The 27166-nt window shown below is 34.5% G+C and overlaps 1 protein-coding gene across 1 annotated transcript in view; it reads left to right on the forward strand.

Moving 5' to 3' along the window:
* Nucleotides 1-1832: 1832 nt before the first annotated feature.
* The window catches only part of LOC149531644 (vacuolar-sorting receptor 1-like), a gene marked incomplete at its 5' end in the record, with an annotated part of 75746 nt that continues 50412 nt past the window's right edge, over nucleotides 1833-27166 (forward strand). Inside the window, 3 exons of the mRNA XM_089808381.1 lie at nucleotides 1833-2693; nucleotides 2868-3038; nucleotides 3358-3453. Coding sequence (XP_089664507.1) covers nucleotides 1833-2693; nucleotides 2868-3038; nucleotides 3358-3453 — 1128 coding nt within the window. The remainder of the gene's footprint in view (nucleotides 2694-2867; nucleotides 3039-3357; nucleotides 3454-27166) is intronic.

Below are 27166 nucleotides of genomic sequence, written 5' to 3' on the forward strand. Positions count from 1 at the left end.
TATATGAGAACTTCTAGGTTCTTTTTCCTTTACAAATGTTTCCTTGAATTCTTTTGTCTGCTCCTTTATTTCTTCCTTCAGACTATCATCATTTCTTCTATTGGTCCTTCTATAATTTTGATTCCTATTTAGGTTTCTTCTATCCATTCTGTAGAACTTTGTTGTCTATCCAAATTTATTTCATAACTGACATACAGGTACATTCCTTCTTTGTTCATTATATTGGTTTTTAGGTGCTCTATAATTCCTTGTAATGTGTTCAAGATTATTACATCTGTAACAAACAATTAGTCTTGTCTCTCCACTTTCATTGCTATGAGATCTTCTTCTATTACCTACACAGTTAGTGTTCCTAAACATTCTGCTATTTGCATTATCATTATCAAATTTAGGTTTCTTACAATCCACTGCATAATGTCCATATCCATGACAATTATGACAATAAAAATTTGAAATAGGTTTAAAAGATTGGCCTTTGAAATCATCTCCAATATGTTTAGGTTCATCACATGTAAAGCATTTAACATGAGATTCCTTTGTTTCTCTACCTTTCCCATCTTGATTAGATTCAAGTTAGATTTCTTAGAGTGAATAACATTCTCTTTGTCTTTGAATGTATCATTAGATTTTCTCATGTTTAGATCTTTCTTGACTTCAAGAGGATCCGTTTCTTTTCTCTCAATAGATTTCTTCGCAGATTGTCCAAGAAAGTGTTGGGACTGAAAATTGCATGGTCTATTTTCAGTCACATTTAGAAAATTTTGAGAAAATCATGCCCTAAAGTGCCTTTTATGCATATGTAGCCAATTGTCAGTTTGAGGCCTAGATGGTGTTTGAGTGGCTTAACACCTTTCATTTGACATATGCCTGTGATCCACAATGTTATTTTTCCATCTCGAATCATTCTGTGAAGTGCCATTTTAAGCTAGTGTCAAAATTTGCAATTCTGCCCAAGTGTCAAATAGCGACCAGAGGCCCAATTTGCATTTGAATATATTTTACCCAGGAATGTGTCATGACCCTCCACTTTGGGAGTGTTTAGTTTCCATAACAAAGAACCTATGTTTCAGCTTTCAAGTCTTTTCAAATTCGTTTGACTAGGTTTCGAACCCCTCAAAGTTGGTCGGTTACTGTTTTGTACATTTGTGTAGTTGTTCGCAGTTCTGGGAAGCCCTGTTCGACCAATGATATCTTTGACCCAGTTGATCCAAATGAGGAAATTCTTTTTGCACTATGTTCTAGGGGTCAGATACTTCATATGTTCAAATTTTGAGATCATGTCGAATCCATTTGATCAGTTTGCTAACATGATCAAAAACCCAATGTGCATTGTTTGGTTACGGCTAAGGCATCCAGATTGATTCACATCCTTGTTCGGCACGTTATAACTCTCATCCCGTGATTGGTGAGCCTAAATGGATTATATCATTGTGTTGTCTCCTAAAAATCCTTCAAGTATGCCAGTTCCCAAGTCATGATAAATCCATTTGCATAGTTTCATATGTCCGCACATTTGCCAAAAAATTACTTTTTGACACATTTCTTAGTCAAAATTTCCAAGTGCCTGTTTTCGGAAATTCGCCAAATGTGCCCTGTGATTCGTCAAGAGCCCAAACTATAGAATTCCATTCTCCTCATGACAAAGAACCTATATCCCAGTTTTTAGAAGCCCAAGTGATCAATAACCTAGTTTATGATGCCGAATCCGAGCCCAGTTTATGTTTTTTAACATTGTTTGCTTGCAGGATTTTTAAAGTATGGATGTTCGACAATTAAAATATTTTGACTGGAGATTCGTCATGGGCTAAAAATTTGCAGCATGGTAAAATTGCTATTTTTCTTTGAAAGTCTGGAATGCTCAGAATGCTGGGGCAGCGGCTGTCCTTGTGGCTAATGACAAGGATGAATCTTTGATAACTATGGATTTGCCTGGTGAAGGTGGTTCAGCTTATGAACAGAATATCACTATTCCCTCTGCACTCATTGAGAAGAATTTAGGTGACAAACTGAAAGATGCTATTAGTAAGAGGAATATGGTCAATATTAATTTGGACTGGAGAGAGTCTGTTCCACACACAGATGAACGTGTGGAGTATGAGTTGTGGACAAATAGCAATGATGAATGTGGATTGAAGTGTGATATGCAGATGGAGTTTTTAAAGAATTTCAAAGGAGCTGCTCAAATTCTTAAGAAAAATGGGTACACACAATTTACTCCTCACTATATCACGTGGTACTGCCCTCAAGCCTTTGTAGTGAGCAAGCAATGCAAAGCTCAATGCATTAATAACGGAAGATCCTATTCACCTGATCCAGAACAAGACTTCAATCGGGGGTATGATGGGAAAGATGTGGTGACTGAAAATTTGAGACAATTGTGTGTTTTTACTGTTGCTAAAGAGGATAGCAGACCATGGGTTTGGTGGGATTACGTTACTGATTTCTGCATCATGTGTCCAATGAAGGACAAAAAATATAACAAAGAATGTGCAGATAGTGTCATCGAATCTCTTGGTCTGGACAGGAAGAAGGTAGAAAAGTGCATGGGGGATCCCATTGCCGATACTGAAAACTCTATTTTGAAAGCTGAGCAAGATAAACAAGTTGGACATGGATCTCGTGGTGATGTCACAATATTACCCACTCTTATTATTAATGACATACAATACAGAGGAAAACTTGACAAAGGAGTTGTAGGTTCCAATAAATTTTAAAAGAACAGCAAGCCGTTTCTAACCACAGTCAAACAAAAGGTGATGAGCAATAAAATCAATTATCCCACATTGATAAAACGTGGGTATGTTTTATGTATTTAAATACCCAAACACACGTAATAAGATGTGAATTGAGGCACGATCCTTTTGAAGGCACGAGCTCGAGGGGAGGGGCCCGCCGTGGACTGCCAGTTGGTGCGCAAATGGAGATATTTTGAACGAGCATGCAATAATGATGAGTTGGCGCCCAAAACTTGGATGCAAGGAGATGACGACACATGTCCAAATCGGAGGGTCGTCGCTAACTTGCCAAGCAAAAGATGCGTGAGAATTAACATAGCAAGTTAGCGAGAAGACAACATGTGGTGGATGGGGGCAAATCAGGCAGACCAATCAGCAAGTGACATGTGGCACCGGTCAAACCAAGGTTGACCACGGATTCAAAGGGTCAGGAAAATCTGCAGAGTTAAAAATAATAATATTTTATTATTATTTTTGTTGAAAATTGACGTTAGTTTTTAAAAATCAAGCAGGCTTTTAATTCTAATGTTAAGACATTAGATTATTATAAATTTTTTGGATTTTAAATTCAAAGATATGCAGACCTGATGTCTCTACCAGAGGACTATTTTTCAAATAGCAGTTTCAGGCGCTTCCGGTAACCAAAATATGCCTTATCATATATCGTCGGAATTGTGAGAAGATGAATTTTCCGATTCTGGAGTTAGTTTTTGCACAGGTATCAGTCAGTTTGAGCTACATAAGGTTTTCTATCAGGTACTTGAATTGCAACTATATTCAGACCAGGAAGTTCAGTTTGATTTTTTGTCAAGGTAATGACCTGAATATCAGTAAAAAGATAGTTGAAATGTAGTTTGGGTTGGAATTTGAGCGAATTCATTCAGTAAAAAACAAAATTTCACGAGCATTTCAATGGGTAAATCAGATATTTTGGTGACTCAGCAAATTTCATCATTCAGAAACAGACATTTGCAAATCAGTTGCAAAAAATGATGAAACAAAATCAGATCAAGATGGGAGAAGGAAGGAAGAAGTTTTCAGTTGCTAGAAGATTGATTTTCAAGTGGACACTTGTCAAGTAAAGATCAGATCCGGGATTTCTTTCTTGTCTATATCTTTCTTTCTCTGATACTTGGTAAGGGTTCCAGTTTTTGGGAAGAAAAAGTTCATTGCTGTGATACCATTGGGGATTCCAGTTTTTGCACTGTGAGACCATTGGTTCTAGTATTTTGACATGTTTCCATGACTGTGACACCATTTTCTTCAGCAGAACTCTCATGTGAACAGCATTGTAGAGATAATATAGATAGTTCTGAGATATTAGGTTGTTTCATGTTTTAATTTTATGCATCTGAATGTATAGTTTCAAGGAAAGGAATACATATGAGCAACAATTTCACTAGTTTTGTTTTGGTTCTTGTCTCCTGTCTCAGCAATCTGTAAGTCTTATGTGGTTTTGGAACAAAGATTTGAGACCCATTTGCATCCCTTTCAGGTTGTATGTTTGATGTATTTTGCTGTTGGACCAAAGGGCCAAGTAAATGCTCAATATGTTTAAACAAGGTTACTGGTTGTTTGAGAAGGATATTTTGTGAGAATGAGACCTAAATGAACACTGATGTCTGAATCACAAGGTGGTTGGATGGATCTGATGTCTGGGTATATGAGATACGCCCTGATGTCACAGATGTATGTTTTGAATTCATGGAATTGCCCAATGGAGTAGGCACTGATCAGTTATAGGATCACTGGTTATACTGTTGCATTTTTGAAGTTTTGTTGAATCAACATCTTTAATCAAATGAATTTCCCTTTCATGTTGAAGAGCTCTAAACAGAATGCCCTCACTCAGCTTATGAATTTCATTGTTTTGCATCTAGCTACTGCAGATATACGTTATTTCATAAGTTATTAGGAGAAATAAGGGTTTCTATCTGCTTTGCATTAGATTCAGTGTATGCTTTGACAACTGGTACCATATAAAGAATCTATAGGTCCACCCGCCTAGGTTTTGCAGAGCCTGAAGTGCAGAAGGAGTATAGCCTTATAGTTGGCCTGGTGTCTGAATGGATGTGTTGATAATGGGAGTTAGCTGCCCCTAGATGCATCTTGTTCTCATCAGGGTAATTGGAAATAGGTAACATTTTCAAACACCAACAGAAAGAATCCAAGTCTAGTCTTATCATAACTAGGTCTTTGTACATACATTTGGTCTTCAATATTTTCACTATTGGTATACAACTTTTCAAGTTGTTGTTTAGTTTGCACCAGTTCATCTTTCACAATAGTATTACATTTTTCTAATTTTGCATGTTCCAACTTGATAGATTCTAATTCAAATGTTACTTTGCTTAACTAGGATCTTAGATCTACATTTTTAGCTTTTATTTTAGAATCATTCTTTCCTCCATTTTTGTTAAGACTTAGCTTAAGTTCTACTATTTTAAACTAATGTTTCAACATCTCATTTTCTTTCTTTAATATTAGTGTAGTTTTTTATTTTTCCTATTTTGCTAGGTTTTTTCTACACTTTTAATAATCTCGCTTAGGTTAATAAAGCATGTCTTATTAGGTGAATGGTTGTGAGGTGTCACCTTCCTACATGTGAGCATCCATTAGCTATCTTGGGAAGATACTTTGCTATCTTTAGTCCGATAGATGGTTGCTCCTCATTGGTTTGTGTTGCCACCTCCTCCCTCTTCCTAGCCTATATAAGCATGCTACCTGGCTTATATTTGCATCTCTTGTTTTTGCATCCTCTTAATGCTATTTTGCTTCAAGCATTTGCATTACTCTCTTGGAGACCAACTCTATGATGCTATTTTGATTTTGTATCATTTGCATTCATAGTTTAGATATTTATTCTTTGCACTAGTTTTCTGGGTTATTAATCTTATCAGATTCTAACATGGTATCAGAGCTTTTCTATGTGCAAGAGTAGATTTTAGTTTCTTTATTTGAGAGATTCGAGGGGGGATAATAAACTTTATTATAATTTTTTGAAAAACAAAGTATGCTCTTCTCTTGCATCTTTGGATGACCTTGAGAATTAGAAAAGTTTTGACAAAAATGATTTTTCTGTGGGGTTTCAATCTCAAATCTGACAACTAACTTGCATATTTAGAGTTTTCAATCAGTTTTGCAGGTTTTAGCATGCTATTGATGGACTTAGGAAGCTGATCCAGCATTTGCATGTCATATTCTGGTTGCTGGGGTCATTTTTTGATTTTTGGAGCCATTTTTTACTGTTAAAGGCATCTAATTTACACTACAGTAACATCTTCTATACATCAGAAAGAAAAACACTTTCTAGGTTTTGTTTGCAGCCCCAAAAAACAATCTGGGTATCTTTTAGATTTTTCATGAAAGTTGTATATTTTGCAGAAGCAAGCATGCAAAGCTACAGCCATACCCCTCTCCATTGGCAGTCGCAGATTTGAATGCAGTTTTCAAATGTCTCATTCTTGCTCATACAAACTCCGATTTTGATGATTCTTATTATGAACTTGGCTTTTTTTTGGTTCTCTATCCACTAGTGGAGTTGTTTTTTGATTTTCATGCATGAATTCTTCAGAAATTGCAAATTCTCAGTCGTGACTATGCACAGTTCTCGTTTTGGAAACTTCAGAGGATCATAACTTTCTCATACGTCCTCATATCGAAGCGATTCTTTTTTTGAAAGTGCATGATTTTTTGGTAGATTGCAGTGGTGCTATTTGTTTCCTTGATTATTGTGCCCAAGTTTCACTTCTAGCATATGCTCTTCATGAGGGTTTGTAATGCATTAAAATCAAGGCCACTAAGTATTTCTTTCTAGTGGTAGTTGTAAACGCACTAAAATAAAGTGTCAAATCATTTTTTTTCGGGGGGGGGGGGTTTGATTGCGTAAAAAAGGGGGGGGGGGGGGGGGGGGGCATTGTCGCGGCTGGGTTCTCTTCTTTTTAGCATTTTTTTGCATTTCTTCATCATGGATCAAAAAAATATGCCCATCCTAACTCCATACAATTACTTTGAGTAGAAATCACACATGAGAATTCACTTAAAGAAAGCTGGATTAAATAGGATTACTATGGGACTTGAAACTGAACCTGCTAAAGATGAAGATAAGCCTAAGTGGTTTAACAAATGTGATGAGGCATATGGAACATTGTGTTTTTCTATTTCTCCTAACTTGCTATTTCACATTGAGTCTCTGGATACACCAAATGAAGTATGGACAAAGCTAGAAACACTATTTGGCACACAAGATTCAATGAGGGGTCATATGTTGGAAAATGAATTAATTAGTTTGAGTCCAGGCAATTTCAACACAATCCAAGATTTCTTCACCAAATTGAAATCACTAAGGTTGCAGTTAAAATAATGTGGAATTGAAAAGGAAGATGAAAAACTGATTCTCAATATTCTCTCTAAGCTAAGTTTAGAATATTTTGTGTTTGTCTCTACCTTCTATGCTACTAAGGGTGCACTTGGTACTCAATTCACCATGCCATCTTTAGATGATTTTGCTGTCAATCTCACTCGAGAACAGGACAAGTTAATCTAGATGGGCACTCTTACATCCTCTAAGTCACATGCCTTAGCAGCCAACCAAGGCACAAAAGAACAACAAGGACAAAGTAGTAACAACAATAGTAAGGATAAGAAACAAAAGAATAGCGAGGAGAAGAAGGATCAGATATTGATTTCTTCAAAAGCAACTATTGATACACCATCTTCCAAGGGTGATAAGCCTAAGAAAGAAAAGGTCAAATGTGCCTATTGTAAAAGATCTGGTCATGATGAACATAAATGTTTGCAGAAACAACTTGATCACTTGACATACATTCTTGAGAAGAATAATATCAGTGTTCCTAAGTCTATCAAACAAAGTTCTAATGAAGGGTCCAAAAAGGAAAAAGAAAACAGCAAGGGGAAAGGAAAGGGCAAGGCCCTTTTTGTAGTTGCTTCCTCACCATCCACTTGGGTTCTTGATTCGGGTGCTTCACACCACATGGCTTCATCTAAGGAAGAACTTGCATCCTTGGAGTTGTGTACTATGCCTTCTATTTTGATGGGTGATAATACTCTTGATGAGGTGTGTGGGAGAGGGTTTGTTGATGTGGGGGATGGAACATTCCATGATGTTCCTTGTGTACCCTCATTGCCAACTAATCTCCTATCGGTACACCAGATCACTCACACAGGTTTTGGCAAGTGGGTTGAGTTCACTCCTAATTTAGTGGAGATATGTGAGGTGCACAATGATTCTACAGTTGCAGTTGGGAGAGCAGATCATCAGTCACAACTCTATATGTTTTCTCACTTTGTTTCTGATCCTCCTTTGACTATTTCACTCATTCACTTGGAATACATGATAGATCTTCTAATGGGTCAGATTCACTTAAGCAGTCTTCTACCTCCACTTCTTATGTAGAGAGTGACTCAAAGGACTCACCTCCTTCCTCTCCTAGTCATCGTTTATAGGTTGATGATTCTCCTCTAGATTCTCCATCTTCTGGTCCACTTTGGGCTAGACAGACCTTGCAGTTTGTAGGTGATTGGGTTGGGGATCCATCAGACACCAAGAAGACTCGTTCACAATTCTAGGATGCTCTACATATATTCATTGCTACTACCTCAAATCCACAGTCCTTTCATGAGGCTTCTGGTATTTCTGAGTGGGATATAGCTATGCAGGAAGAGTATAGTTCCTTGATGAGGAACCACACTTGGGATCTTGTCCCTTTTCCTAAGGGAAGAAAACTTGTTCGATGTAAGTGGATCTACCAGACAAAATTTGCAAGCTTTGTTGGAGGTACAGGATGCTTCATCTTTTGGGGGGGGGCACTTCCTCTCACTTGGAGTCCTAATTTTCTTTGGGGAGCCTCTTTTCTCTCTCTTTTGGGGGAATTTTATGTACATGGGTACCTCATCAGGCTTGACTTGTCGGGACCCATTTCTACATCCACCTAAGCTTCGCTTATGGGAGGGTGTTAGTGTAGTTTTTTATTTTTCCTATTTTGCTAGGTTTTTCCTACACTTTTAATAATCTCGCTTAGGTTAATAAAGCATGTCTTATTAGGTGAATGGTTGTGAGGTGTCACCTTCCTACATGTGAGCATCCATTAGCTATCTTGGGAAGATACTTTGCTATCTTTAGTCTGATAGATGGTTGCTCCTTGTTGGTTGGTGTTGCCACCTCCTCCCTCTTCCTAGCCTATATAAGCATGCTACCTGGCTTATATTTGCATCTCTTGTTTTTGCATCCTCTTAATGCTATTTTTCTTGCAGTATTTGCATTACTCTCTTGGAGACTAACTCTCTGATGCTATTTTGATTTTGTATCATTTGCATTCATAGTTTAGATATTTATTCTTTGCACTAGTTTTATGGGTTATTAATCTTATTAGATTCTAACATTTAGATCTTCAATATCATCCTCAGTAGTCTACTCAATAGGTAATTTTTGCTTTAGGTTATATATCTTGTCCTTTAATTTACCAATATAAGATTTTACATCTTCATATATATCCGCTAGGCCATCTCTTTGATCTGTAAGGAGATCAATTTTCTCAAGAGCTTCTTCAAGATTCTTCTTCAACTATTCCTTATCCATAGGGATTTTATTCAAGTTGTTAAGCCTCTTCTAAATAACTAAGCTCTGATACCAATTGTTAGAAATAGATAATACTGGAGGGGGTGTGAGGGGGTGAATCAGTATTTTCAATCTTTTTGCCGACAACTAGATATTACTAATTACTTTGCCACATGCATAAGAAAGTAAACCAATAATGTTGAATAGTATAAACAACCATACATAAAGAGAGCTCATAACACCATATTTTGTTAACTAGGGAAACCTTGGCCAAGGGAAAACCTCAGTGGGGATGAAACCCACAAGATTATTCACTATATAAAGAATCTAGTTAAGGATATTTACCCTATTAGGAGTCTATGAAGAATGTATAGTGTCTCGAGTCCCTATTAGGAGACTAGGCCTTGTTAGAAGCCTCAACCCTATTAGGAGTTGCTTCAACCCTATTAGGATTTGGTGGATCATATACAAATGTGCCCTAACATGCAACTATACAATTAAGTTCTTTAAAGAATAGATATACATACAATACTTGATCACTTGTTGTACTTCACAATTCTTCTAATTGTCAACTCTTCATACAAGCCTTTAGTAGACTATAGATAGTCTTCCCTCTAGTTTTCTCAATGTCATAAATAAGGAGTAACTATGCAATATCAACTTGCATCATATCTCGCATTATCATATCACATAACCTTTTTCTTAATTTCATCCAACTTCACAAATGAAGTTCTTTACTTATATCAATCATGTCAATAAATCCTTCCTTAGTTGGCTCACATATAATCCCTAGAGTCATCTCATCAAGATAATTCTTTAAGTTGTATAATTCAATTTTCTTCACTTGCTCTATTCTATATTGTGAAGTATCTATATCGATATTTCCTTCATAACTTGAACTTGGTTGTTCATATAGACATGCACACTAGTATACATCATCAGGATGATGTCATGCATTTGTAGTCAATAAATCTACTATTCAATAAATCTCATCAATGTTCTTAAGGAATATTCCACTATCAATAAACCTCATCGTGTTGCTGTAACATTGTCCAATACTTAGACAATTTTATATCATAAACAATCATAACTATACTGTAAAATATATATTGCCATAAATGATAACCACATATCTCATCTTATTTGACAGATTGGTTATATTGCCAACATACATGCACATATGTTCTAATTATTTTGATGTTCATATAATATATCTAAAATCTTTCCTTTTATAGAGCACTCCTACTTCATACTTTTACTATGCCAACACTATTCTTTCTATTTATTTATTTTGTACGAGTAGTTCCTATCTAAATAGATTCTTACAATTCCTTATTTAATTATGCCATATTAATACCCTACTAATTTTGTTATTGGCTTAATCGTTAATTATTTCTACCTTATATTATTGACTATGAACCATTACCTTTAATCATGTTTCAAAATTTATACCTTCAAATAATAAACTTACATTCTAACTAATAAACAATACCTAATTAAGAACTATTTTTTATTATTAACTAATATATATTTACTTATTTAACCACTAACTAATATATGTAGTAGTTAATTACTAACTAAATGAATTAAATCCTACAATCTTACAACCACTTACATAACCACTAAAAATCTAACATTCTTACATTTTAAATTAAATAAATTAAATACCAACTTTATTAGCTATACTAACTACTTACTCTAACTTGGATTAACTTAATTCTAACTATGCTTCCTTTTAAATTTTAATACTTTCTAACTATTTTTCTTAGTAAGATATCCTAACTACCTACTTACCACTATACACTATGCTCTAGTTACACAACCTAAAACTCTTCCCATGTGGCAAGAAGGCTTGGCATCTCATCCAAGAGCCCCTTCGCCAATGTAGGTAGTGGCCTTTTGGGAGGTGTGGGAGGGTTTTTTTCATTTTGACATCTCCCCAAATTTTTTGCACTTCCAAAAACATCCACTTGAAATGTAAGGGTGATGTGATAAGTTAAGGGTCTAGGTGGCCTTGAAGTGCCTATGGTGGAGTACGAGGTGGGGACAGGCATGATCTAGGGTGTTGTGCAAAGGTTGGCACTTCCCTTTTTTTTTCTCTCCCCATAATAACTAATTGTTAATTATCTTCTTTTTGGAAGCGGTACTTTTCAACTCACTGGTCTACACTTATGAAGTATACCATTGTATTTGTCCCTTATTTTATTTTATTATTTTATTTTTCTTTTAAAATTTGATGTGACTTATTAATCAAGCCCACGTCTCTATTCCTACACTTTCTCATCCTGATGATGGATCATGTAGTATGATCTAAAATGTTGATGGTAAAAAAAGAGCACACAATCAAATCCAGAAGACAAATTATTTACAAATGGATTGTGGAAATCTGATAATGTTAATCAAGTCCATGTTACAAATTCCTTATGTAAGTTATTACTTTATAACATAGTTGTTGGCTCCTAATTTAACAGTTTTGAAAATGACCAAGAAACCAAACAGATGCATCTAAGGCTAGTAAATTCCTATGACGGATACACTTGACTACAGTCTTGGGCCAACTATAAGGCTAGACCCTTCTTCTTCTTTAGGCTCTACAAAACCTAGGTGGGTGGACCTATAGATTCTTTATATGGTACCAGTTATCAAAGCATATACTGAATCTAATATAAAGCAGATAAAACCCTTATTTCTCCTATTAACCCATGTAATAACATAGATCTACAGTAGAAAATTGCAACTTTATGATATTCACAAGCTAAGTGAGGGCATCACATTTAGGTTCTTCAACATAAAATGTAAAGATGATTTGAATTTTGATTTAATTTTATGTGGATGGGGAAAGTGGATAAAAACCAAGTATAGACAACAAACTAATGATCCTATAGCTGATCAGTGCCTGATCCATTGGGAAATTCATGAATCTCCCTCATGCATTTTGGATATATGATACTTATTCATATATTCAGATATATGATCTATCCATTCACCTTGTAAACAGACATCAATGTTCAACTTAAATCTCATTCTTACCTGATATCCTCCTTAATAAACCTGCAACTGTAATGATTCTGTGAAGCATTTACATAATTCCTTGAATTACAAGCAACAATGAAGCAACATATAGCCTTAAGGGATTGCACTTATGATCTAGGCTCTTTGTTCAAAGACCATAAAATATCACAGCTCAACTGAGAAAGGAGACAAGATTTAAACTCAAACTAAAAACTTGTTGTTCCTTGTATTGATTTCCTTGAAATAATACATAACAAAGCATGAAATTAACTCACAAAGAACCTAATAAACTAGACTATACAATAACATATGTTTTCATACAAGAGATAAAATGGTGGGAATGAGAAACTAATTAGATGGGAAGGGGGTATGATAGCCAAAGAAAAGCTTCATGGTCTAGAACCAACATATCCCAGATCTTTCCATTCAGATTTCACCAATTCCAGAGCTAGTTCTGCTAAGTTTTTTCATTCCAGAGACTTTCCAATATTTTCCAACCCTTACAAAAAAGAAGAAGAAAGCATAAATAGAGAGAAAGCAATTCCCAGATTCATTATGCAACTGACATGTGTCCTTTCAGATTTCCTTCTGAAGAAAATGAAAAGCCTCTCTCTACCTTCTCTCTATAACTGCAAATCAAATCCCCTTGATTCTGGCTCTTAAAGGCATAAAGAATATCAAAAATTTGATTCATCATCATAACTAATTTTTGATGTTAGAATGAACACAAGGTAAAAAGTCAAAATTAGTTAACTTCCCTTTAGAAGCCAAGAAAATATCTCAGAATTGATTTTCTTCACATCCAGACTTCAAAAAGCCTTCATATCTACCTTTTATCTAATCCTAATGCTTCATGATGAATTCTGCTCATTCCACTGAGAATGCCCCAGAAAATACAAAACTGCTTATAGATTGAATCGGTGAATTGATGTGCAAAAACTTATCCTAAATCTGGTAAATTCAACTTCTCTCGGTTCCAACGGTATATTGAATGCCTGATTTGGACAAAAAATACCCTTATGCTAGCAGTTTAAAAAATTAGGTCCTGGACTATGGCAAAGCTTTAAAAATGAAAAATTTAAAATTTATATAGTCAAAACTATATAAAACTTCAAATTTATTTAAATATTTCATTTTATGCATTGATCTTCTCTGAATTTTCATTTGAACTTCATTTTTACTCTCTCTTTGTGCTCTCCCTCCAATTTTCCATTGCCATATGTCAAATCCTGATTGACTATGACCTTTGAAATATTAATTAATTAATATTTATTAATTTCTCCATCTTCTCCTCATAGCACCGGAGGCTTTCATTTTTCCATTTATGCTCATACGCAAAGCTTATCCTTTACGCTCTTACGCCCTCTCATATCACCGAAGATGTTCAAAACTCGCTTCCCGAGCCTACGGGGCCTTCAACTTTTATATCACCATAATACCCAAGGCTTTACCTTTATGTTCATACGGGCTTCAAATGGCTTTACGCTCTCACACCTGAGCGTATCCTTGAAACCTTTCTAAAATTTGTTTACATTCATACGAGGGCTAGTGTATGAGCGGAGGTCTTTAAAATTTGGTCTACACCCTCACACAAAGCTTGAGCCACTGGAGCATCAGGAAGACTTAACATCTCATCCTCTGCCTATATGCTTGAGCATAACATTGGGCATGTGCAATCCTTACCTTCTCGACTTCATGCTTTGCTTTGATTTTAGTGAGTCAAAATAGATTGACTTCAGCTCTACATGACCCCTTTACAGGTTGGGCCTACCACATGGTCATGTCTTATTAGACAACTTACAAAGTGAGTGATATTCTATTTAAAGAACTTAAAACTTTGTTACCCACCCAATGTGGGATATATCACTTTACATTGTTGTTTGCTTTGTTCTTCTCTGATATTCTAATCTCTGACCTACAACCTATTCTTCTTGCTTGGTGCTTCCCATTGTTGGTCTCTCTACCTTTCACACATGGATATCTTCATTTTTGCCACTCTCTGACCCAAATGCCATGTGCCACTCTCTGATTGGTTGACCTAATCCACATCATTTGCCATGTCAGTGCCACCTCACTTCTAGCTAGCCCCTCCAGCTAGGTACTTGCTATGTCACTATATTAACTTCCCTGCAACTTTCCTATAGTGAGTTAATAACGGTCACATGATCCGCCACATGTCATGATCTCAGCACTCAAATTCCAGATCAACTCTCATCATCCTGTTGACTGCCACTTGTCATTCAACTGCTCGTTGATGCTACCACATCACTCTAGTGGGACCCACGTTCTCCTTTTATTTCTCACCAATTTTTTGAATTTTGCGGCGATTCGCTATGTCGCTAGCCAAAAATCCTTGGATTTTTCGGCTAGCGAGGTAGCAACTAGTCAGATTTTCTAACTTTTTTGGCAGCTTAAATTTGCTAACATAATCAATTTCGTGTTTTCTTGTCTGATTAAAATTTGGGTGACATCACCTCCAACTATCAACTAGGACCCACACATAACCATAGATCTTTAAAAAGTGTCTTTATTTAGACACAACGCATGGTGTGTGTTTTAATATTTAAAGACTAAAGTGCCCTACCCCACAACCGATGTGGGATAATTGCCTTTGCATATGGGATGCCCTTTCTTACAAAATTTTTCTCTATGTCTTCTTCCAAGGTCCCCATGAACCCTTAGCAAAAGATCCAAGCTAATTTTTATTGTTTTGAACCAATCGGATTCAAGAATAAGAGATCTATATGTAGATTTGGGGAACTAATTCATGGTGTTGTCTACTCGAGGGCACTATTGTAGAAGACCAGGTTGCGACTTTTTTATAACTTTGTAGACTTTTGACCATGAAATGGTGTGTGAGTTCTTGGTATGAGGCATCTTGGTTTTGAATTCGTGGGTGCAACCTCTGAAGTATTATTTGTGCTGGCTCTTTTCTCCCTTGAAAATGTGGATTTTGGCTAGCTCTTAACGAGACTTCACATAATGGTTTAGAATGATGATTTAACTTCATGGAATGCTTAGATGGGATAAATGGAAGGTGCTAGAAGTATTGAACACCTCTTAGGCCTCAAAGGTAAAATTGGGTACACATGCATTTATGGGGCTTGATTTGACTCAAAATTGAAATAGATGCTCAAAATGAGAACGCAATTTTGAGTGCCAATAGTAGTCTCTTACTAAATACATTGATTTTATTTTTTTCTTATCTTATCTCAATAATTTATGGAATATTCTCTAGATTAAAACATTCAACTATAATTGAGAGGGGAAATATTTCTCTTCCCCATACAATTTCCAAAGAGGAAAAGAATACATCTACAGCAAGTTTTGTGTGTTATAAGAGTTTAATGCTTTTACATCTATGTTCTTTAGTAGCTCCTAAATATATGTTTTTATGGATGCCTTGATGTGACTAATCTATTACATTTCATTGTTAATTTTAAGATCATGCCTTGCAAGCTATAAACATCATTGGACAACTAGGTTTCACAAGTGAAATTAGGTAAGCACATACAAAATGTTTGCACCAAAAAAATTATAGTCTTCTAAATTATGAATGTTCTCATAGATGGCTTCTTATTTAAACATAATGAAAAGTTTTCATGCATACATATGACTATTACAACACAAGAAACTTAGATTCCATTTTATCAAATATATAACAGGGAATTTTGAAAAGAAATCACTTAAGTCTACATTGAATAACTCCTACAATGATTCTTTCACATGAGATATCTATAAGATTTAACTATTGATTGAAGTGTGAATAGATAAGAGAGCGTAACTAATTTTCATAACTTCCACAAGGCTCACAATATGGGTTATTTTTCCACATGACATTTGCCCCTTTCCTTCCTATACAACTATGAAATGATTCAATTCTTTCCCTTAAAATGCCAACTATATATGTAGCATCAAATATTACTTTACACATTTGCAAAAATATAAAATGTGGGGCAAATCCTTCTCATTTTACAAGGAACAATAATGGAAGATTGAAATTACAACACATTATGAGATAATATGGAAAATTTTGATTTCTTCACAACACTTGATTCTTCAAAAATGCCAAGGCTGAAACCCTAATCTCTTCATAGGATCCATTCTCACAAAACCTAAAAAACAACACAAAACTAGGAACCATGGTGGCTCACCTCCCATCCTAGGCCTCCCAAGAGGCCATCCACCGAGTTGGGGAAACAAAGCCCAAATGGGATACACACACAACAAAATTGTTCATGACTTTTGAAGTCAACAAAATTGTTCATGACTTTTGAAGTCAACAAACTTGTTCATATCACCATTCATATGATGTGAACATCCACTATCAATTATCCAAACAGATTTCTTTTCAACCTATGATACCAAGGCCATTTTCTTTGGACTTTCTTATTTAATAGCTACAAATCCTATTTCATCATCACTAGCACTTATTGCTTGCTCATTAGAATCATCTTCTTCATTTGCATAAAAACAATCTCTATCTCTTCTAGGATTGAAATTTTCCCTATACTTTTTCTCTCTTTTAGGACACTTAGATGCATAGTGACCAAATTCATTTCAAGTCCAACATTTAAAGATTTTTTACCATCTTTTTCTCTTCTTACCAGAAGGGCTACTCCTTCTATCTTTTTGTCCTCATTAGATCTACTACTACTAGAAAAGTCTCCTCTATTACTTGTGCTCCTTGATTAACTAGGTCAAATATTTAGGGCATTGAAAATTGCTTCAGTTCTTATCAATTCTTTGGAATTTCTAAGCTCATTCTCAACTACTTCAAGTCTCCAAAGTAATATTTCCTTTGTTAAATCTTTGGTACAAGAGATCAACAACTATATCATTTGAACTACTCACTTAAATGGTGGTGTTAAGCTCTTCAATATCTTCCATATCACCTCATCATCTTGCTTGCTTCATCCTTGAGATCTAATACCCACAATAATTTCTAATATCCTACCTAAAAATGTTCCTATATATTTATCTTCCATCATCTTAGCATCTTGAAATGCACAAATCCAATTTTGTAACCTCAATTTCTTAGAATGTCCATTTCCTTGAAAACTATTTTCGAAATCTTTCCAAATCTAATGAGAATAAATAAGTGACTTTACCTAGTTGTACTCAATTTCAGGAAGTGTAGAAAATAGTGTTTCTCTAGATCTCATGTTGCACATGAAAATTTCACTTTCTTGCTCAATATAAGTTTCCAAATCTTTCTTAACAATGATAGTCTTTTCTAATTTATTTGAGGTCTAATATCTTGGACCCATACACAATAGATGTTTTTTCATATTTTCCTTCTAGTTGTCATAATTTTTTCTATCAAACATTAGACTATCCTTTTTGAATCACTTATGCAATAATTAAAACATTTTTCCACCTTAATTAATCTTAACCATTCAACCAAAGTAAATAGAAACCATACAAAGATACACATACACAATTACACCAGATATGTCAACTAGGGAAACCATTGATCATAGGAAAAACCCTAGTGGGAATGATGCTAAAAAGATGATGTACTAATATAAATATTCCTTGTTCAAGGATGGACCTTGTTAGGAGTCTATTACAATATTTAGTACATATGAGTCCCTATTAGGAGACTTTGAATTCATGTTAGAAGATTCTAACCCTGTTAGGAGTTGTGCCAACCTTGTTAGGAGTTATAGAAGATAGAAGGAGCCACTATCCAAATAGCTTCTGGGGAAAGATCACCAAACTCACTTTCCAACTATTCTTTCAACTATTTCTTATAGAATAATTGTATGTATTATACTTTAACTTCTTTCCTCTATCCTGTCAACCAGACCAATCATTGTCAAACCTTGTAGACCAGGTCATGAACCTCAGATCTGAGTATAAAACTTTGGATCATGCAATAAAACATTGGCAATGAAGTTTCCTTCACATTCACTCTACTCTTCTTATCTTCGCATTCCACTCTTTTCAATCATCTGTACATCTCCTCACATCTCATTCACATATATCATGATAAAGGAAAATGTCCTTCCTTTATACTGAATCCATAAAAAAATTCCTTGAGTCAGCTATTACACCTTCTCAATTAATTATTATAAGACCTCATTAAGAACACATTACACTTAGCAATAACATTAATCTTTCACCTTGTAACTTGAGTAACTTTCCATACATGTAATATTATGATGAGTGATTTTAGCTACATCATCTCCATAATGTCTTCTTCACATCTTTAACTTTGGCTTTACTAAGTAACAACTTTTTGTAAGGCCCACACTCATACCCTATTATAAATCTTAAGGAATGAATGTGATTAGGAGTTAAATTAGGTCATGATTGACATTTTTTGTTATTAATAATGATTTGTAAGATCCTATTAAAGACTGATGCAAATTTTGGCTATTATAAATCTAATACCCATTCAATAGCATTAGGTTGAATAGATAAGAACACATGAAAATGAGACTCAATATGTTCCAGCTAAGAACTTGGTTACAAAATTCAAGCTATGATCCACAAGGAAATTAGGAAAGATAAATTAACATTCACTCTAGTGAGAACAACAATCAATGTAGGTTTTAATGACAATAAGACATATGGTTACTTTCAAAATTTGGTTTTAAATTATTATGACATAATTATGGAAACATTCTAATAGTTTGAGGAATTAACCCTAGAAACTCACACACAAAACCCTCATAATGTGATAAAGGGATATTTCCAGGAATGTCGCTATGTTTAACTTGATTTGGAAGGATACTAGTTAACAAGTCTACATATTAGTGATTTTCACTTAGGACATATATTCTAAGATCCATTTTATATGTTTTCATGATTTAGTAAAGAGGACCTTAGAGTTTCATTGTTATGTTGGAAAGAGTTGTTATAATATTTAGAATGATAATTGGTTATGTTAAGAAAGATAATTGTGGATACACATATTTGATATTTCAATGTTTTTTAATATTTTATGGAAATGATTAGATGAAAGTTAATTGTATATGTTAATGTGACTTATGTGATATTGGATTATTCTACACTTGTCTATGTATTTTTATATTATTTTATTTGGTCTACTGATGTTTAAGTTGAGTGTGTAGGAAAATTGAACCATGGAAATTATTGAGGGAAACAAGGTTCAAACCTATGTGAACTTGGTAAAGCCAAGGTGAATCTTTGGAAGATTCAAAACCTCATTCTAATGTGTTTATTTCATGACATGATTGTGGATGGGTGTAGTAAGTTTAAAGATCATGATTAATTAGCGATGTATGTCATCGTGATGTGTAAAGTATTTAATGTGTGTGTGTCATTTGACAATTGTGTTGTTTATGTGAAAATGACATGTCATGTAAGATTTTGGGCATGAAGTCACTTAACCTAAATTTAATCCCCATTGTGAAATTAAGTTAACCCACCTTGGATAGTGTTAGGATGAGTCATCTTCATGATGGAATTCAAATTAAAATTTGATAGGAACTTTAGAGAGCCTGAAAGTGATTCCCAAGTGTTATTTTTGTGAAAATAAGTCACCCGCATGGTAATAGTATGGGTTGGGGGTCTAAATATAATCATAAGTTGGTCTAGGGGACCTAGGAGACCCTTTAAACTAGTCATTTTCAAGCCAATTCGAAAATCAGAGTATCACATGACTTCTTTCCTCATCCCACCACTTGGTTAAGTTCCTATTAGTAGGAAGGTACAAAGGTGTAAGAGGGGTAGGTGGGAAGGGAAGTGGAGGTCCTTTTAGGGAGCTTGTGCCAAACATAGTGGTTATTCACCCACTCTCTAATAGTAGAGACACTTAGGGTTGGAGGAAGAAACTTGGAAGGAAAAAAGAAATCTCTTCATCACCACTTCATAGCCATTAGCTTGGAAGGAGGTTAGTGCTTCATGCCATGAATTTTCTTATCTCTTGAAATTTGAATAATGGAGATTGCAGGAGTTTTCTTGTAAGGTTTATGTGTTGCATGTGGTGTATGTAGTAGTTGTTGTGTATGTAAATGAGCATGTTGAATTTACTTGCATTTGACCTTGTTTTTTGATATTGTTTTGGTGGATGGAATGTTGTGTTGGGTGTGAAGGCTTCACTCACCCCTAGGAGGGAAGAGAAGCCTTGGGGTGAAGGGGTTAGTTGAGCTTTACATTGAAGTTGAGAAATCCTTCTCTTGGAGAGAGGATAGATTTCATGGAGTATGGGATCTATTGAAATCCATTTGCCTTTCTATTATCCTATGGGGAGGTATAAGTGAGAATTTGTGAACGGAGCAAGTATGGATAATTTTGTTGAGACATATGAAGATTTATATCCTTGGACCGCATGTGTTCTCAAAAGCCTTGTTGGGCATATTGCAATTGCAAGATTTTTTTATGTATAAGGATATGGCATTCTCCTCTTTGAAGATCCCACCTTCACCCAATGTTTATGATTCCATTTGTGAATCATTGTTCAAATCCTAGGTTGGGGTTGTATATGTGTTGCAAATATGATTGTGTTCATGTTAGTTCTTGTTTGAGATGTGTTTGGATGTATCCCGTTTGAGCCCTGTTTCCCCTAGTGCGGTGGATGGTCTCCTTGAGGCCTAGGTTGGGAGGTGAGCTTCCATGGTTCTATATTATTTTTATTTTTTCAGGTTTTTGGATGCACTTGTATATTTGGAAGTCATGAGGATTTCATTGTATAAGGTAAGCGAATACCATTGTAATTGGATTGATAATAGAGATACAACTCCATCATGATATGTGTTCTATTGTGATTTTAGGAGCTTGGTGTTATTCATATTCATTTGATAATAGAGAGATTGAGGAAAAACTATGTATGGTAGAGGTGTTCCCATTTGTGTAACCCTGTTATGGTGATTTCACCACCTTTTGTGTATCTTGAGAGTTGTTGTAGGAAGTATGTGTTAGTGCTAGAGGACAAGATTTCATGTTTAAAAGTTTTTGTTAAATTTCCATATTTATGTAGATTTTCCAAATAAAATTAATATCATGGTAGAATTTTTAAATGAAGGAAGATTACTCTTATTGAACCTTGTTATTATTTCAACTTCCTTGCATAATAGATGTATAGTTATATTCAAATTGAAACAAGCATAGGAGATGATTGTACAAATGTGTCTATTGTTTAAGATTGAATAGCAATCATGTAATGGGATACAATAACAAGTTCAAATTTAAATGCTTGACACATTTATATATGTCATACAATTAGTTCTTAATGAGTTCCAACATCTACACCATGATATTATGGATGAGGATAGTTTTAAAGTTGGTCTTAAAGCATTATAGTCAGTCAATCAAATACTAGTTGTTGTCTATTCTAAGCATATACATAGTTAAATACACACTTAGACGGACTTGATAATGGCAAGATATCATACCAATCCTGAATTGCAATACTAGTCTCAATAAGAAGGTAGTAAATAATAGTTAAACTCAACAACAACAAAAATTCAGCCTGTAGGTGCATATTTATCATTCTAGAAAATGTATGGAAGCACAAAAAGTCTATTCTCAAATATAGTCTAATATAATAATCAGTCCACACTAAATTAATAATAAAGGAGGGAAATAAATTAATAGCAATAAGTCACCTCATATCAATAATGGGCAGCCCTCAAGCAAATGGTAAAAATTCCTTATGATAGGCATGTACACCTAAATTAGTGGGAGGAAAATTATCAAAAAAAATTACATAAAGCCACCTTGGGATGGGATGCTACCTTTTTGAAGCTCCTTTAGGCGAGTTAAATGCTAGGAAGGGGCTGGTCCAAGTCTGACATAAGTCAGCCCCTTGGTTTCCCAAATCCTTTGAAAGTATACGTGGGTAAAAAGGACCCACTTTGTTTCATAAACTAGGGGAAACTTTAGCCTTTCAAATCCTCCCCAAAAAGTTCTCTAGCACCTAGGAAGTAGTGGAAATGTCTGGTGGGGTAGGTGTAGTTAGTAAGTAGGAAAAATATATTATGGAAAATGTTTTAGGATTAGGATAAGTCAAGGGAAAGTAGGATGTTTAGTAAGATGTATTTTTCTTAATAATTTTTTATTTCTTGTAGGAAAGTAAGCCATTTAAGTAATTGATTATATTTGTATTGTTTATTTCATGTTATGAGTAGAGAAAATAATGTAGTTTTTATATAATGTATTTATTTTTATTTATTTAAATGTTTGGGGTTAGATTGTAATTGAGTCATGTGTTAGTGGTTAGGATAAGGGGAGTTAAGACATGTTTGGGGACAGTGTTAATGTTTTAGGAAAAAGTATATTCTTAATTGGTTTATGAAAAGTGTAGATGGTAAGTTAAGATTAGAATGGTGAAAGTTAGTAGGAAATTAGAATGATTATAGTATTAAATTATTTTTTTATTATTCTTATTTCAAATTTATGTTTAGAAAAAGGGGGTGTAGGAAAGTTAATGAAATTATTAGGATATTTAGGGAAAGTCTATATTAAAAGGATTAGTGGAATGTAGAGTTCTATGTTTGTAGTTGGTATGAATAATAATAATGTCGTCGGCATTTGGGTGTAGTAAAGAAAAACATAGATTACTAGAGTTGGTAATGTAAGAGTGAGAATCATAAATTCTTAATTGAACCTATATTTTGTTAATTATTTCATTAACTAACAATGGCATGACTTCTTGACAATATTAAGGATTGGTAAATAGTAATACACCATAAATTTTGGAAAATGAATAACTGATAATAAAAATTAAAATACCTAGTTGTGAGACATCTAGTTGGTTGAAGTTGCCTAAGGACATAGTGCAATATTTTCTATCAGAATAGTCCTACTATAATAATTTAGGATCAAATGGGACATAGAATGTAATGAGTTAAAGTCATTTACCTAGGGCAATTATAAAGCATCTTCACCAAAGCAACTATGGAACCACTATAACAACATTGACACAAGATTTTTAATTCTTATTTATATATGCCTCACTTCGAGGATAAGATGTGGTGTTTGATATGATAACATCACCGAGCCTTTGTATCACAACCTAGTTTTTTGATAATTGTTAGGAAATAATTCAGCACCCAGTGGAAAAAATTGAAGTGCATGTTTTCAAATGAAAACAAATTTATTTTATCTAAATAACTTTGTCATCTCTAAACTCAATGATTGAATTAGTAACTTCTAATATCCCCGAGGAAACATGAATTATTGTCCAGACACCCCATAGTTTGATAGAACTTTCCTAATAAGTTTAGATCTACACATATTATCTTTCAAAAAAAAAATGGTTGCTTGTGTTCTAGCTTGTTAAATTTAGGGCATGACACTCTGCTAAGAGATATAACAAATTTACCAGAACATACCTCTATAAACTCTATCTCAAAATAGTCTTCATTGAAACTTGAATAACTTCTTCAATACATAATATCTTGTGCTTGTGAGGTTAGCTGTATAAACCAGATACTCAATAGTATCTCCCTTTAACCTCTCTTAGTAAAATTACCCAAATCTATACCAACTTGGTCTTTCCATTGTTCTTTTGTCAGATACCATAGAGAATTGCTATGTTCACATCAAGGATAGACATGGCCATGAATATAGCATATCATCATGATAGTGATCTAATCATGTTTCTACAATACTCCCCCATGGAAGTATCATTAGCATTCATGTTTCCAACATCACTGTCCACTAATACTTCACATTCTACTTGATCCTCTAATCCAAGTTTTCTTTAAAAGCAAGGAAAATAGCTTTCTTTTATATTGTATCTTCATAATAATTCCTTGATTTGGCCTTGAGGCTTCTCCAATTAATTAAAATAAGATAATTTATTAATTCACAATTACAATAGCACTGTCAGCTCACGGTCTACACAAAATTCACACGTGTGAAACCATGTCTTGCGCACATACTGGCATCAACACGCAATTTTCTTTTATCATTGTCTAACTTCACATGTCTTCATTACATATCAGATGAAAGATAGTGATAGATCATCGTACCTCTATTTTTCCAATACTCTATTTTTGCACTACTTCTAGAAATTTAAGTGTAACTTTTGTACACCATTGACTCAGACTTAGTCCTCTTAACTATTGGGATTCTTTTAGAATAACTTGTGGGGGGGTGAATCAATTATTTAAGGTCTAGATGTACAAAATAAAACATTTCAAAATTCAATGAACCCATATAACATTCTTAACCATGCATGTATTCATCCTCTTTAAGCCTTCTTGCTTAGTTTGCCATTGCAGACTTCTTCTCTTGAGTCACTTGATGAAGCAAACCCTCTTTCTTCTCCTTGTCAAATTTTCACATTCAAAACACTCTAACCTATTTTTTTCATGACCAGATATCCCTACATATAGGAAATTAAAACTCTTTCCCAGCTCATTATCCATCACCAAATTTAGGGTTTTTGATGGATTAGGTAGGATACAATGTATCTACCCCATATCTTGTCTTTTTTTAAAAATTCTCCTAGAATCCATTTGAATTTTCCTCCAAAATGATTTACATAAGATTTTGTACCTCCAACTCATCAATCTTATCTTCCTCTTGATTCACAAGTTCCAAGAAAACAAACTTGTCAACTTTTAATTGGTGAATCTTTGATCTTTTTCATAACGCAAAAGCTTGGCATTATCAACTTACTAATGCTCAGAATATACTATGTTACTCGACGTCTATTATAAAATCACTTGGTATCAACCAGATTTTAGTGGTGCTCAGCATCAACTAAAAATCACTCAACTTCAACTATCTTGCTCAGCACCTACTAACTTGCTCGCCATCCACTAGAATTTTCTTTCACCTGACTCCAACTGACTTTTTGCTTGGCTTGCACTAACATTGCTCAACACCTTCTATCAACTTGGTCAAGCTTAGCAAATGAACTTTGTTCAACCTTATTCTTCTAAACTTTCTAAGTATAGCTAATCATTTGGTAACCTCAAGTAGATCATCAATACATTATTTTACCACTATCTTAACTAATTCTTACACTTCAATACATAATCATAACTCAACCTTTCCTCTAGGTTCTTTTGTTAGATCTTATTGATCAAATCTTCCTCATCAATCAACTAAGTGATAGTGCTTGAAAAATATAAGCAATTGTCTTACCAACATATAGTAGGTTTGACATCAGTGACAAAATAATGATTAAAAACACACAGTCTTCTTTTAACATGCACCTACTCAAATGATCTTTTCAATCATATACAAACAATCTCCCTCTTTGGCATTGATGGAAAAAAAAACTGATCAACCCGTCAAACAAATGATGAACACTTTGTTCTATAAAACTAACTAGGTCAAATCAGTAAGGCAATACCAAAAAGAAAGTTTGTGAATAATACTTTTCCCTCTATCAGTAGCTTCCTTCTTCTAATTAGGTTACAAAATAAAACTCCCTCTTTTGTTATGATCCTTCCTCTAAGTTCTTTCGACTTCCCCTTCTTTCTTTCTTACCAAACTAAACTTCTAATGTACATTCTCCCTTGATCAGTTTCATCTTTCTCCCTCTTTGAAAACAATGCCAAAGAGGTATACTCAACACATGGCATCTTTGGTATATACAAACATAGGCTTTTGTAGGCTCTTTAATTTTCTCCCCCTATCACCTTGCTTGTGAGTAATTTGAAATTTTAGCTCTGTAATTATTTTAGGCAATTTCCTAAAGTAAGATCTACTGCATCAATTATATGAAATGAATGTCAACTTGTTTGATGTAGGGTACTCCTTCTGTCTTTTACATAGCCTTTGATAGTGGTATCACCCCTAGTTTACCTCTCAGATACTCATAACCATCCTTAGATAATTCTTTGGTGAAGCTATCAAAAATTTGCTCCTTTCTGTTAATATATTCCATCTTCACCTCTTTGTCTTGAAGCAACTCCCTTACATAATGATACTTTATTGCAATGTGTTTTGTCTTTGTATAAAATATAGGATTATTTGATATATTTATAGCACTTGTATTATCACAATAAAGTTTCATTGGTTCAATGATCTCTTGCTTCATTCCCTTTAGTAGTTGCTTGAACCATACAATGTTTGTGCAATTAATAGTAGCAACAACATACTCTACTTCAGCAATAGATTTAGAAGTACAACTCTGCTTCTTTCTTATAAATGTAACAAGTCTTCTGCCTAAGAAGAATGCTCTTCCACTGGTGCTTTTTTTGTCATCAATATTTCTAGCCCAATTAGCATCAGTGTAGGCTTTTAGTTCAAACTTTTCATTCTTCTTATAGTATAAACCATACTTTTTTGTTCCTTTCAAGAATCTCATTATTCTTTTCACAGCCATCAAGTGATTCTCTCTATGGTTAGCAAAGAACCTAGCAACTATCCCCATAGCTAATGCAATATCAAGTCTATTATGTACTACATATTGTAATTTTCCAATCATGGATTTGTATAATGTTTGATTGACCTCAGCTGAATCATCATTCTTTGCTAGCTTGAGTGTTGTTACCATAGGTGTACTTACTTGTTTTGAATCCTCAAGTCCAAATGTCTTCAGTATCTCCTTGACATATTTTGACTGAGTGATATGTTGGTGTTTTATTTTGATGTTAACAGTACTAAAACTACTAGGCGACAAAAGGCTTAGTACCTAGATATCAGTACATACACAACCTAAAGAATAGCCAATTCTCATTATCACTTGCATATGCAAAGTACTAGGGCCCAACTTCAACAAAACCTTAGACGGTTTTCTACTCTTTTGGCTCTGTAAAACCAGGGCGGGTGCACCCGGGGATGGTTCAAAGATGGAATACTTGTATGAGAATTATCCTTAGTTTCATTTTGATTCTCATCTCTAAATCCTCAGACATATAGGTAAATAACTGATAAACACATCCCTTGAACAGATATGGCCAAGAAA

Source organism: Cupressus sempervirens, chromosome 11 (assembly GCF_028749045.1).
Source record: "Cupressus sempervirens isolate cs-2001-9-10 chromosome 11, ASM2874904v1, whole genome shotgun sequence".
NCBI classification, from domain to species: domain Eukaryota; kingdom Viridiplantae; phylum Streptophyta; class Pinopsida; order Cupressales; family Cupressaceae; genus Cupressus; species Cupressus sempervirens.